Source organism: Morone saxatilis, unplaced genomic scaffold (assembly GCF_004916995.1).
Source record: "Morone saxatilis isolate NCDOM2014 unplaced genomic scaffold, NCSU_SB_2.0 Contig8, whole genome shotgun sequence".
In the NCBI taxonomy this organism is placed as follows: Eukaryota; Metazoa; Chordata; class Actinopteri; family Moronidae; genus Morone; species Morone saxatilis.
Genome location: NW_023340257.1, coordinates 20,158,849 through 20,173,779, shown reverse-complemented (window position 1 = coordinate 20,173,779; position 14,931 = coordinate 20,158,849). Strand labels below are relative to the sequence as shown.

General features: G+C 39.1%; 2 protein-coding genes across 3 annotated transcripts in view; both read right to left on the bottom strand.

Moving 5' to 3' along the window:
• The window catches only part of nectin3a (nectin cell adhesion molecule 3a), a 31,105-nt gene extending 29,893 nt beyond the window's left edge, over positions 1–1,212 (bottom strand). Inside the window, exon 1 of one of the 2 annotated variants that reach the window (XM_035679527.1) lies at positions 985–1,212. In XM_035679527.1, coding sequence (XP_035535420.1) covers positions 985–1,072 — 88 coding nt within the window. In that variant the 5' untranslated portion in view covers positions 1,073–1,212. The remainder of the gene's footprint in view (positions 1–984) is intronic. The other variant, XM_035679526.1, reaches the window with a different exon arrangement.
• A 6,821-nt stretch (positions 1,213–8,033) lies between these two features.
• Positions 8,034–11,474, bottom strand: LOC118341301 (diablo homolog, mitochondrial-like). Its single transcript, XM_035679525.1, has 6 exons — positions 11,381–11,474; positions 10,444–10,576; positions 10,205–10,327; positions 9,602–9,712; positions 9,326–9,422; positions 8,034–8,926 (listed from the first exon to the last, which is right to left on the bottom strand). Exons 1-6 carry the CDS (start codon positions 11,422–11,424, stop codon positions 8,724–8,726), a joined length of 711 nt encoding a protein of 236 aa, XP_035535418.1. The 5' UTR covers positions 11,425–11,474; the 3' UTR covers positions 8,034–8,723.
• Between the last annotated feature and the right edge of the window lie 3,457 nt (positions 11,475–14,931).

Genomic DNA, 14,931 nt, shown 5'->3' with positions numbered 1-14,931 from the left:
TGTGTGTGTGTGTGTGTAGTCAGTGTTGCAGGCTGAAGCAGCAGAGAGATAGTGGAAGTGGGGCCTTTGTGTATTTTGTATGTGTTTGTGCATGAGTGATCGCTGTGTGCTATGAATGGATAAGCAGAGCCTCTGCCTCTCTCTCTCTTTGTTTCTGTGTCTCTCACCCTTGTTTCTCTGGTTCTTTCTGTGTCTCTTTCTTTCTCTCTTGTGCTGCTTTTCTTCTCCACTCGTTCCTTCTGTTTCTGTTTCATTGCTTCTTCCCTTAATCTTTTTCCTGTTCACTCCCTCCCTTATTAATTCCTGTCTCTCTCTCTCTCTCTCTCTCTCTCTCTCTCTCTCTCTCTCTGTCTCTCTCTCCTCTCCTGTATCACATAACGTTTATCGTCCTCATCTGCATCCAACCACTTGGCCAACTTTTCACAAAGCAGCTCCCTCTTTGCTCACCCCGAAGTGACACCCGGACTACTCCATTTCGTTTCTATTTCTGTGCACCGCGAATCTCTCTACTGCTCCACAGTGTTTTCAGCCCCCGAGTAATACAAGCTAACTCATGATGAGCCCAAAGTTATCTTGTGTCCGAGTCACTTTGAGGCTGCAAATCTGAGTTAGCTTCAGTGTGACTAGCGGATTGCTCTGTGTGTAAGTAAACTAAAAAAACTACCACCAGCGAAACGAACTTGTTGTATTCAATGAGGGGAAAGACACGAGGTTTAGCAAAAGCTAACGGAGCTACTTTTCCCCCTCCACACCGACGTTAAATGTTAAATTAAATGTTATTAAATGTTCAGATAAGTGTCCACAGACAAGAAACCCTAAGCTACAGATAAGGCTAGCTCTGCTCTGAAGGAGAAGCAGTCCGGTTTTTAGTCTCCGAGCAGCTTCACCGCAACTTCTTCTTCTTCCTCCAGTAGCTTTTTTTAAAAAAAAAAAACAAAGTAGCAACCAAAAACAACAACAACAACAAAGGAACCGATAACTCACAGGTAAGTCCGTAAAAGGTGAGAAGTGACGTTAAAAGCCGCAGTCCGTTAGATGGACAAGTCCTGAGGAGCGGTGATCTTTTCTCCATGGTTACCGTCTGTCTGTCTGTCTGTCCTCCTCGGCTCTCTCCCGTCCGTCCTCCTCGCTCGTCCCTGCTCTCTCTGTGGCTGAGCTGCTCTCCATAGCGACCGACCAGCGTGGGCTGTACCACCTCTGCAGGACAACACAAAACACAAAACACACGTAGCCTACGCACTCACGCACACACGCATTCACGCACACACGCACTCACGCACAAACCTCCCCCCTCCCCAAAAAAACAAAAAAAAAAACAAAAAAAAATCATTGAATTTGTTTCCCACTTTAACACTGGAGCTTTTCTCCTCAGGTGAAATGAGTTGTATGAGATGTGGTAATAGCATTTGTGGTGGTGACTTTGTGGTAGTGGTTGGATTAGTAGCAGCAGTATTTCTGCATACTGAACATGTAAAAAAAAAAGTACTTTTTCTGTTAGTCAGTGTGGAAAAAAAGCCACATTAAATCACCTCTGATTCAACGCTATAAAAAATACAGGAGTGAATACATAGTGACTGGTAGTACACTATATTAGGGTAGGAGCCCGGATCGGAGCTGGTAGTAGGCTATGTTTTAGGAGTGGTGGGATTATTCAGATAAGATAGACTTTATTGATCCCACACTGGGAAAAATGTGCTTGTTACAGCAGCTGAAGATATAACAATAGATAAGAAAAACACCCACAATATTAAGATAAGATATAAAATACAAGATGTGATAGATGAAATAGAGCACAAGTGCACTATATACGCCTTTTATATATATATAGTGATGTATGATGGAATATGGCACAAAGGCAATTGCACGGATTATTGAATACACGTAAATATTCTCTTAAAGGATGGATGACTTTAAGATTACACCAGAAGGTAGTTGCAGTGTAAATAAATATAACTGCAAAGCACACACACACACACACATAAACAACTTAAAGACCCCCTCCAGACATATGTTTAGTACCCTGCACATTAAATTATCCGTCTTTTTTACATTGTTGTTTTTATTATGGTTTACTGTATGTTTTATGTGAAGGAATCATTTTTGTGTTTGTTTGGTACTTTTTGTTTTCCTTGTTTGTGCCTCTAACTGCAAATCAAGTTTCCCATCTGAGATAATAAAGATAACTGTAACTGTAATATATTAAGACATACTGTATATACAAATAGTCTGATTGGAACAAAAAAAAAGATATTTTTTACATTCAAATCCTTAAAAATGCATCTACTCCTTCTACCACACAAAAAACCCCCAGTAACTATGGATATGCACATTTTTCTGGAAGTTTTCTGGAAACAAGATGTCTCCTACTTCAGTCCATTCTCAGTGTCTGTGCTGTGCACTGGTGGCTTTAAGTTTCTGTATCACACTTAAGTTTAAGGTATAAGTTTCATACTGAACCAGGGTTGACTTCCTAACTATTTGTGATGTCACAAATCATGCTTGTAGGCTCCGCCCCATAAAAATCAGCTTTTCAATGAGCACAGAGAAACTTCCAGCAGATGAATGTAAAACCATCCTTCTAGTGTCAAACTACAAATACATCATTCTGCACAGTGAACCTCCAACACCTAACTCTAGGAACAAGATGAAAAAACGTGTTTTTGAGTGGAGAGGCACTTTATGTAAAAGTATCAACATCACACTGCAGAAATACTCTGTTACGAATACAAATATTTAAAATATTTCTTAAGTAAAGTATGTATTAGGAGATTATTAAGAAAAAAAGTACCCAGTGAACCCTGTGTATATCCCTGTGAGGCTGTATTCTTTTATTATGAGAGTATTAATTATGATGCATTCATGTGTAAAAGTAGCATTTTTAGTCTGCAGCTATAGTCAAATTAATGTCTTGGAGTAAAACCTACTACAATATTTCCCTCTGAGTTTTAGTAGAATAGAAATATAAAGTTGTATGACATAGAGATACTCAAGTACATGTTCTTAGCTATATTGTACCACTGGTAGTAGTAGCTCTATCAGTGGTAAACATTATATAGTTATAATAACAGTAGTAGGCCAAAGGAGTAGTAATAGTTGTTTTAGCACTGGCTACTTTACTGCCATTCATGAGACTTGTTAAAAACATGAACTTTTCCTGTTGGATAGGTCCGTGACTGGATTACCATCTGGGCAGCGTGAGCAGCTGCCCTGAGGCCCCGAAACCTCCAGGGGCAATTAGGTTTTGGTAATTTGATTAACTGAACATTTGTTTAGTAATACTGTTTGCAACACTAAAGCACAGCATAAACTGCCACGATAAGGGCCCTAAATTGACACAGGCGTTTTGGGGCCCTTCCTTGTAGAGGGGCCCTAAGTTAAAATCTAATTTTGCAGCCTTTATAATATCAGTTTGCTTACATTATACATATTCCTTAGAATAAGTGTGAGAAAGAGGGTTAGAAGGGTTAGCAGAGGCCCCTAGAGCATTAATCTGACCCTGGATAGAACTGTATATATGTAAGTAAATATCTGTTTAATATTTACATGGGGGTTATAAAATACATATCTTTATTCTCTTTGTTAAAAATAATGAAATAAATGTGAAGTTTTGTTTGAATCAGTAGGAAACCCCCTTGTTCCAAGCGCACACTTATGAAAATTGGCATTACACGCACGCTTAACTGCAAAGAAACCGTTAATTGTGTAAATAACAGTTTACTTTTTAAGCATGATTATCCTCTTCACAGCAGAGACTGAACAGATAAAGGCTCATTGTCTCGCTCAAGGAGACACTGAATCTTTATCTGTTTTTGTCAGGTCCCATGGTTGTTGTGGAGATCAGACCCGCAACTGGTAACACTGTAGTCTAACCACCAGGTCCAGCCTATTTATAGATGGAGGTTTTGAATGGTAAGCTGATATTAATGTTGTTTTCACTTTACACATTTGTAAGGGGCACCCAGACTCCTATAGCAGATTCAATCATTCACAAGACAGATAGCACAGGTTTAAAGCCTGAAAGGAAAATATATATATATATATATATATATTTATACCTATTATCACTCACCTTTACCACATGTAGCACATTTATTAAAAAGAACCAATCACCAGGTGTGATTCTACAGAAATATCTGAATGAATACACCACCAACATGAAGATGATAATCAGTGTGTTGTACTGGAGATTGTACTGGAGATTGTTGAGGCACATATTTGTTAATGTGTAACCGATGTCATAAAAGTATTCAGAAACTGAGGGGGAAAAACAAGGAAGTGAATGTGAAAGTTAATATAAACCCCAGGAGACCAGCTACTGAAGGACAAAGTAGTCACATGCAACTAAAGCGCTTCACTGATTTCTCTTTCTGAAAAAGTGCGTTCTCACCAGCTTAAACACAGGCACACTGTGACTACTCTGTCCTAAAACAAAGTGGTAATGAAACACTCTCTTGCATTGTTCTTTTCTTTGAGATAATTACAGCTTTTACACATTCAGGAATCCGGCGTTGTGTGCAGCACAGTGTTATTATCGTGCTCTGCAGCTTGAACTGATAAACATGCTCCCTCAGCAGTTTTGGGCGGACATCACATTTATTCACTGAAGATAAGCAAAAATGCTCGTTTCAATGTGATTCTCTCACATGTCGAGCATTTCGCTCTGCGGTGACGTCTTCATAGCCTGTATTAGGGTCCTCATCAGGGGACGTGAACTCTCCAGGGAGCCTCCATCTCCTGCAAAATTTAACCTGCTCCCTCTCTCAGGGCTACAGCCCAGCTTCACTGTGATTAAAGCATGACCCATGATGTGTCACCACACTATACCCCCTGCCTTTATACCCTCTGGTGGTTTATTTATATCCTCAAAGAGCTATAAATCCCCAGGTGAAAGTGCTGCCCTTTTCACCAATCAATCTCCCCTCCTGGGCCACTTTGCGTTGGAACAGTAAAGCCAGTGCAGTGAGGAGGCTTGTGTATTTATGAGATGATAAATCGCATCTTGTTTTCTTCCACAAAACATTTAATGTGTTAATGATATCACCAATTTGGGTGAAATAGTTTCAGTGAGGCTTATTACACACCACTGGCATAGTTTGTGCTGCACAAATGCTGCATAAATGCTCAAATCCCCTCAGTTGTACTAAATTGTTTATGAGCATTTATGGCCCATGACCTTTGTAATTGTGGTTACCTCATTGAGGTTTTAAGCTGCAAAAATACTCAGTAAGCGCTATTACATTTCCTTGCAAGCAGGCAAGGCTGCACTGGCACCACCTCCCCTGTGACCAGTGGGTGCACATCCACACAGACTGTCTGGGACATTTGGTTTTACATCCTGTGAAAACAGCCTTTGTTAAACACAACATTCCTCACTAGTCACATTGGTGAGCCAGTCCTTGCACACCTCAAAACCTTCCCCCTTCCCCCCCCCCTGTAGCCACTCTCATGGTTTCATTCCCTGCCAAGGCTTGACCATCTAGAGCCGGGAGAGGTCACCTCACTGCTGACGCTATACACTTATGTTTGCAGCTCCACATAGGTCTTCCCCATAATGAGCTCCCAATGAAATGACCCTCTGCAGTACACACTGACCTTTGGAAGGCACACGTGAAGACAATAAAGGCAGCATACCTGTTACAGAGCTTATTCACATTACTGAAGGACAAGGCTTCTCCAATGAGTATGGTAATAGACTTGCAGGCTTGGTGGATGTTTTGAAAACAGTAGTGGATAGTGTAAAAGGATGCACACAAATGATGACAGAAGTGAGATGCTGGTTTGGAGACAAAATGCCATTCAAACACATACATTAAACTGTAGGCAGTATGTATTTACATGACAACAATCTAGGGATCTCAATTAATCACAACCTTAAACATATAAACATATCTCTTGTAATAAAACAGTAAGCACAATGTGAAATAGTGAAATAGTAAATACATTTCAAATCAAACTGCAAACAGAGTGAATCCAGCTGTAGCAGTAACAAATACAAATGTGTAATAATGGATTTAGATCGCCATCTGCTGGAATTAATGGGTAGGTTTACAATTCTGTCTTTACTGTTGTCTTCCTGTAATGGTTCCTCCTGGCCATTAAGAGATCTCTTTCTAATGTGTGTCCCATGTCAGTGATGGGGGACAAAATCCACACTTCATTCTGTGTGAAAATACATTGCAAACTTCAGCTGAAATTATTATGAGTTAGACATTGATTGAGTGACTTTAGAATAGGTCTTTGCACAGAATGAAGACTGCAGATTTTGTCCCCTTACATCAGAAGAACAAATCTCTAAATCACCAGTATGAACAGGAGGAAAAACCTGTTTGAGTGTACAGTGGGCACCTGTTGTTTTAAAATATTTTTGGGGGCTTTTTTGCCTTTATTATACAGGACAGCTCAAGATAGACAGAGAGAAAAGGTGGCAGAGAAAGAGGAGATGACAAGCAGCAAAGGGCCACAGGTCAGACTCGAACCAGTGGCCAATGCAGCAAGACAGACTTAATTAAACTTACTTAAAAATAAAATTGTAAACCTATCCTTTAAGCAAGGAGTGCCCAAACTCCTTTTCTTGGAGAGCCAAAATTGAAACTTAATGGCCAATAGCAAACACCTATTGAATTGTATTGTTAGGATGCAAAAATGACAAAGTATCACTTCTTGCTGTGCTCAGATTATGAAAAATAAAAATAGTTAATGATTAGATGACCAAGTTGAAACCACAGCTTTAGGCAGCCCTGCTGTAATCTTACAAAGCAAGGCAGTTATATAGAATAAGTCTCTGGTCCAACCTCAGCAGAATAACTTTGTGGTTTGTTGTCTGACTGAAATTTAAAATAAACTGTGTTGCTCTGGGAAATTTGTCCGAAGTGAAATCCTACATGCATGCAACAAGGTCAGACGGCAATGATCTCATATACAAATGTGACCAGCTGCACACACCTTAGCCTAAATCTGACTTGTGACAGTGTGGAAAGAGGTGACGCTGTAGATGAAGTGATGACAGGGAGGGGTTGATAGATGGCCTAAAAGCTTCACAGGGGAGAGTCAGGACATGGCTAATTTGCAGTTAAGGTAGAGTTGTTGAGTGAAAAAGAGAAATACAAACAACAAGTAAAGCAACACTATCTTGAAGATGTTCTGAGTAACGTGATTAATTTGCAGGTTTAAAATTGTGTAAATGGCATATTCACATGTAAAAAAAAATGTGGTACCACCAACTGATTGGTTTTATTTCACAATTAGCTAGTCAGCCAATTGTGAGGCATCTCTGGGTTTTATGCTGTTTACGAAGTGGCTTCTGGTCACTTTAGCTAACCGAATCTCTCCGAAGATGACCGCAGGGGACATTCTGTTCACATGGTTTGCACAAACACCTCTCATGCATAACACCCGTTCACACCAACAATTAACTCAGAACAAATCTGGCAAATGCTGGTTTCACACTCTCATCCTTTGGCAACCGCATTGAGTTTTCTCTCCATTTTTAGCTCTGGTTAAATGTTTTTCAGTCACTTGGATGAACTTGATGTTACAAAAAACAAGCCCTAGAAACACAATACTGAATCTAATCCACTGGTCCCTTCAAGCTGCAACAAGTAACTTTCTTTTTTTGTTGATTCTGGTGGCCCTTGTGGACAGAAGCGGTAGTGTTGTTACTGCTTTGTTTCAGTGATTTTAACAATCATACATTCTTAATAGGGTTATTCTTTGTCAAATTTGGTGTTTTCTTCCCATTGTTCTATTATCTCTTTGGTTGTTTAAAATTTTTAATGCATGACTCGGCCGTTTAGCAGAGTGAAGGCTCTGCGAATATAGCGTGGTCTTCACTGTGTGAGATTTCTTTAACATTTATATGTTTGATAAAAATTCAGACGAGAAAATAATAATTTTGTTGAGACATTAGTATTGAATTGAGACAGTTTAATAACCAGTTAAAAACTCATTGTAGTTGGTTTAGGTTCATATTCATCTGGTAAAGTCTTTGCTTTTCTCGTGCGATTGTTACAGGTGAATAACAAAATAAACAGTTGTATGTTCGTATTGTGTATTTGACTTTATTACACTGAATTTGGACAAAATAGAACACAAAAATCAGATGCTAGTCAGGTCACAATACAATAAACATTGGAGAGAAAACATCACCTATGCTGCAGAAGCATTTGATAAACATAATTTAAAACAATTAAAACAAATAGCCTAATAGCTCACCTGGTAGAGCTGTCGCCCCATATCTTTAAACAATAGTCCTTGCTGCAGCAGCCGTGGGTTTAAATCCAACCTGTGGCCCTTTGCTGCGTGTCATTCCTGTCACTCTTCAGCTATGGTTATCAATAAAAAAAAAAAAGCTACAACATTTTGGTAAAATGTGTGACAAACACCATTGGAATGAAAAAACTGTAGTTATGAATCTTATTCTCCAGATTTAAGACACATGTTTGTTTGGTACAGACTCCCCAAAATTGCACATCATCATAATTTTAATCGTTTTTTTTTTTGGTGAAAACTAAATTTGTGATGCAAAAAGGATAATTCCCACAACAATCTGAAATCATATTGCAATTGCAATATGATGTCATTACCATATCAAACAGCCCTATCAAAGAGTTCAAACTTGTGACAGACTCAAAAAGAAAAGGAAAGACAATTGTAGGATGAAAAAAAGTTATTTTATTTACTTTGAACATGAGCTTTTTATGCTTTCTTTTGTTTTTGATACCCTTTCAGTCTTCTCTTAAGTAAGCCTCTGGCACTTCTTCCTCATCATTCTGTAAGGAGCCTGCATATTGTGTCATCCTTTCAACCTCCATTACTTTAGCTTCGGCCATCTTCTTATCCGCATCCACTGACACTTTCTGTGCCTCGTCCACCTGCGACTGGGCCACCTGGATGTTCGTCCTCACTGTGATGGACGCATGTTCAGCTCCTGGACACACACACACACACACACACACAGATGCAAAAACACACACACTGTCAAACTGTCAAAAGGGTTCAAAGGTTGACAAAACACCACCTCAAGTTCAGACATTAGGTGTGGTCATTAAGAAGGCACTTGTGTCCATCATCTCCATTTTGTTTTACACAAAGCCCCGCTGAGTGACAACAAGTGATCCATACACAGTCCAAAGTGTAACACTGAAAGCAGCTGAATGGGAACAGGTACAGACAACAGCGTGAACAGCTTTGGGAAGATGATACACAGCAAAACACTTTTATTTATCATTACTAGAGCCCTGAGAAAACCTGCCTCAACACTACAACCATGACACCCCAACTTATCACACAGCCACAGAAGCACACTCAGACATGTTCTTTTACACACCTGAGGTGTATGCCGCCTCCGCTGCAGTTTCACACAGCTTGACTGCGTTGACCCAGGTTAACTCAAAACGGTTGCATTCCTCTCGTCTGTCCTTAACCTGTCAGGACAGAGAATTATAAAACCCAAGTCAGATAAAACAGCTCATTTTTTAAGGTTTGCAAGTCTGCTGTCATATTCATGGTGTCACAATCAATACATGAACAGAAAAACCGAATGCTATGCTTAGGTTTGTTTTAAATGGACTTTTTGTGACAGAAGAGGACAACATAAACGAACCTCTGCACGCTGGCCAATGATCACCTGCCAGATTGTATCCTCTTCTGCTTGAGTCAGTTTTCCCAGTGAATCTAAATACCGTCTTTGGAGAGCAATGAGTGTGTGCACAGCCTGTTAGCAAGCAGAGGGAGGACAGACACAGTGGCACGGGAGGAAGAGGTGAGGAACTTAAAATCAAACCAAAGCAACTGGTCTACATCGTCGTTTCACTAGGTGAGTGTCAGGGAAATTATCTTTTAAGGTTTATGGCTATACTAAACAAAATCCACTACAGTCTGTACACAATTCTGTAGATATTGCCTTTATCCCTGGCCTATTTTAAGTTTTCATGAAGTCTTCATTCATATTTATTTTTACACATATAACATTCTTCACATCTTCACATCAGAATGTGTAAACAGTGAGAAAATCACTACTAAAGAATCTATGTGTAATATATGTTTCTCTATTTCTCTATTCCTTGTATTATTATCTTGTATGTACTATATTACGGCGGCATGTGCACCAATAGCTCATACACTGTACACACTATACGAGCAAATAATCTTTATGAAACTAAATCCTAAGATATAGTAACAATGCTGTACCACAACAACAATTTACCTTTGAGTACTCTGTTATGGCATCTATGAGAGCCAAGGTGGCCTGAGAGAGAAAAGTGCTCGAACTGTCTGTTACCAGAGAGGCTGCTCGTCTGATCAGAGAGTCGTGCGAGAGGGTGTCAGCCTGCAGAAGAGACACAGAGGGGAGACAAGGACCACAGAAGTTATATACTGTAGATGGCTTCAATAAGATAGATATAATAGCCACATGTGTCTATCTCTGGTAGGTGACGGACTCGCCTGTTTGAAAGGTACAGCACACAGCCCACCGCCGACGGTTAAAGACGCTACACTTCTGTACACAATACTTGTCCATTGGCCTGGTTTATGGACTGCAGGTTTTCTGCTGCTGAGCAGGACTCGAGCAGAACTCCTGAACAAAACAAACAGTTTCATCTTAAAACAGTCTCACACACACACACACACACACACACACAGTCTACAGGCTTGCTACCTAGCTCTGAACCACTGCGATGGCAATATGATTCACGACTATTGTTGGAATTCTAATGTTTTCATCACAAATGACATTTTCACTAAATCAAATATTAAAATAATAAAAACTCTTTCTTCTCTCATCTCTGCAGCACTACAGTACTTCATTTTATTTTATGTGTTCTGTCACACATTTTAGCTTTATTAAAACATTTGCGTTATTGTTCTGTGGTTAGGCATATTCTCTCATCACACACACACACACACACACACACACACACACACAACATTGTTCAGCCCTCCTCTGAAACCATAAACTGAAAGTGTCGACAGAGAAATGAAAAACGAAACAACTTTGAAAACACATTTACATTAATAATGAACACATAATTATTTATAAGCGCTTTTATGGACACTCAAAGACACTTTACATAAAGATTACATACAAACAGCAAAACTAAGTTAAACATTAAAGGCAATGCATTATAATTATATATATATATATATTTATTTATTTATTTATTTATTTATTTCAGGCAATTAAAAACACGTATTCTGACACCTTCCGGTTGTCTTTGCTCGCATTGTTATTAATAAAAACATGCTGATTTCCGACATTAAAAGTCATTAAACTCGACGGTCGCGTTTCATTTTAGAGAGCCAGTTAGTCTAGTATATCGTGTATAAATTAAAGTGTAAGTGTTGTCGGGTTATTGTTGTCTAACTGTGATACACAGTTTACCTGAGGAGACGAAGGTAGCTTGTTACGCTCCGCAGCGCGGCCATGTTGGTCCGCTACAATAAAATGTTCGTCGTCACGGAGCAAAGGTTCCCCCTGCTGTCAGGTTATGTTCCGTAGGATGGCGAAGGCGCTATTCTGCCTCTGCTATCCTAACCCCAACAAATCTCAGTCCTCCTCCTCTTCATTAACGCCACCTGCTGGACTGGAGAGTGTAGACTAGAGCAGTAGACTGGCAGGAAAAAAACAAAACAAACAAAAACTAAATCCTCTTTATATTTCATGTTATAAAAAATATAGCATTAATTATTAAAGTCATTTTTTTAAACGATTATGTATTTTTTATGATTTCTTTGCATGTACATTTTCTAATATAATATTGTGTCCCTTATCAAATGCTGATAATTTAATACTACTTTAATATTATTGTTGTTTGTATTTATGTGTGTATTTGTTGGTGTCACTGGTGATGATTTATGATGATCTTTCTATCAAGTTTGGCATTTTAGACTTAGACTTAGATAGACTTTATTTGACTTTATTTGTCTACAATTTAAACAAGACATAAAATAAACAATCAACAAGACATAAAAATAACATATAAATCAACTATCAACAAGACATAAAATAAACAATCAACAAATCAGAATCAAGGCACTTGAGTATTTACAGGATGATTATTTATCGTGATGAAATATAACAGGAACAAATAAATAAGTATTTAAAACAGGTGAGGTAGTGCGGTGTAGTGCAAAATAAACAGGGGAAAGTGAAATTTGCAGTCCTGAGTTCAGAGAGTGTGAGTGGTGTTGGGGGGAAGGGGGGTTGCAGTCTAGTCTGTGACAGGGCCAGAGGGGGAGTGACGGTAGAGCAGGGAGGAGTTGGAGTGAGTCTCCTGACAGCCTGGTGGAAGAAACTGTCCTTGGAGCTGAAATATTAATATAAGACTTAATATATATTGCACAGGTAGCTATGTTAAAGAAACTTTTGTATATAATAAAATAAGATAAAAACGAAATTAAGTTCCTAGTGGAGCAGTCCTGTGTAGGTGTGTAGGTGAGGAGGGGGAGGGGAGGGGGAATAGTTATACAGTGTTCAGCAGTCTTATGGCATGTGGAAAGAAGCTATTAGAAGAAGCATAGTCCACTAGGGTGGTTGTCTATCATATGGAGTGTGTGATTTAATCCTGCGTGTCCTATTCTCAGACAAGTGATGACAGTCCTCATACCTAAAGAGAGACAGAGCAGGGCGGGTCGTGACTGAAAAAAATCTGGCTTTGTGATGCTGTCACAGAACAGAACTGTTGCCCCCTCGTGGTGAAAACAGCAAGATTATCTTGTGCTGAGCCATGTTTAAGATAACACAAGGAAAACTTTTATTGGTCCCCAGAGGAGACGTTCGGGCGTTGCAGCAGCACAAGATCAGAAATAAGTACAGATAAATAAAGATATTAAATAATAATAATTAATTAATAATTAATAAAATAATAAGATTAAGAATAGAAATAGAAACTCTAAAAGAGCTTAAACTCAAATTACAAGGCAACTAATGGCGCAGTACCATGTCAAGCAAAGTGACATGGTGGTATAGTACAACAATACAGCAAATAAATGTGATGAATATAGTATATTATATAATCAGTTATAATAAATATTATATGTATTTGGTGTGAAATATATGGAAATCAGTCTCGTCATTCCCTATAAACATTACATAGCTCAAAATGCATTGATGTGTTCAATATATTCACATATATTTTGTCCAAATGCAGAACCTGGTGAAAGTAAGACTTCTCTCTCTATTTTCCTCTCCCCCTGTGTAGTTGTGCAGTTTGAGACTTCAAACCAAAGACACATGAAATAAAATTACCAAACAAAAACCAAACCAAAGAGGAATGAGGTTAGAGCATTAGTGTAAGATTAGACATGCAGTGTCATACACTCCAGACAGGCCCTTGACAGTCTCTTTTTTAGCTTTGCGCTGTACCGTAGTAAAGGTTGTGCCTATTAGTGGCCTCATTGAAATGAATGATGACTAGGTTAATGTGAGTGCAGATTAAATGTACCCACTTGTTAGGCCACGATAAAGAACCTTATGTTCATATGTTAAATAAATAAAATATATTTTATTTAAAGTTTTGTTGAACTGTTAAGAAACAAATAATTACAGATGTATTCCTTAGCCAAGCCAACATAAACAGAGCAGTCTTTAAATAATTAATGATGCCACACTTTTAATTAGTTTCACTGGAGTTTGTTATTACACTCAGGGATACACAGAGCTCACTAATTGTCATCATCATCATTACATTACAGAAAACATTGTCTGATGATGGAAAAACAAGCCAAAGCTTCAGACTGTGTAATATCCCCTTATGACATCGTAAAGTACACTATCAGAAGTTGATGACTGTGCAGGTCACACACTGTCAGCAGCTTTGCAGCTGGGTGTAAAAGTTCAAAAAGTTCTTTAAATAAAAAATAAAAGAACAGAAGAAACAGAAAAGTTTGCAATGTGTCGTCCATAATACAAATGCATTTACTATAATCCAACGATTCTCGCGCCCTATTCTGAGCACGGCTCCGTTAACAGTGAGAGCATCCCCTATTCTGCTGAAGCGGGATACTTTGTGGCAAAGATCAGGGCTGTAGACGCAGACTCTGGATACAATGCGCTGCTTTCTTATCACCTGTCTGAGCCCAAAGGAAACAACCTCACCGGAGAGATCCGGACTAAGAGGAGAATGAGTGACAAAGTCAGTTGTGCTGAACTTTTGATAGAATTTAGTTGAGTGATGTTATTCTCTACCTTTTACAAACTTCCCATACATTGAGTCAAACCAAGAAAAAACCCAGATGTAGTGTTTTGTAAAGAACCCCAACAACTGTCAATCAAAAACTCAGTGTATCTAACTGAATATTGAAGTATTAGGAGCAGATTCTAATGAGTGGGTACGTTTAGGCTGGTTTTCCATCAACATTAGCACTGTGTCCTAATTCATTTCAATTAGTTCTTTATGCAGGGAGAAAAGTGGTCTATCAAGGCAAACGCTCATTCACAACTGTAATACAACAAATAAGACATTCTCGCAACCAGGCCCAGAGCCAAGGTCGAAATGCTTACCCCCGAAAACAAAAATTAAAAAAATTAAAGCTGCAAGCAGCGTTGGGCGGCAACGACCTCGCCGTCTCCCCACGCCAGGGCCTGCATGGCGGTTGCCCGCCGCAGCCGCGCCACACCACGTCGCCCCACGCCCAAGCCCTCATCGCCGGAAGCCGAGGGAAACCACTCTACGTTGTCATACATGTCAGACACCGTGCAAAACATTTCATAGTGAGACTCTCCACTGCGAAACTTGGAAATTGAGCGTCACGCCATGGACACTCCGTTTGACGCACAGTGAATATTTGATTAACTTTTGATCACCAATGTGTCTAGATTGCATTGATCGAATTTGAAGGCAATCCAAAAAAAATATTTTTTAGTTAAAACAGAAGCCCATAAATGCCGGAAATGGCATCACAGTTTGAGATTCGATTCAACCTGGCCAACTT

Coding starts and splice junctions, on each gene's coding strand:
- LOC118341301 (XM_035679525.1), bottom strand. CDS start 11,424: ATGGCCGCGCTGCGGAGCGTAACAAGCTACCTTCGTCTCCTCAG. Junction 9,423..9,601: donor TCATTGGCCAGCGTGCAGAG/GTTCGTTTATGT, acceptor CTGTCCTGACAG/GTTAAGGACAGACGAGAGGA. Junction 8,927..9,325: donor GGAGGCGGCATACACCTCAG/GTGTGTAAAAGA, acceptor GTGTGTGTCCAG/GAGCTGAACATGCGTCCATC.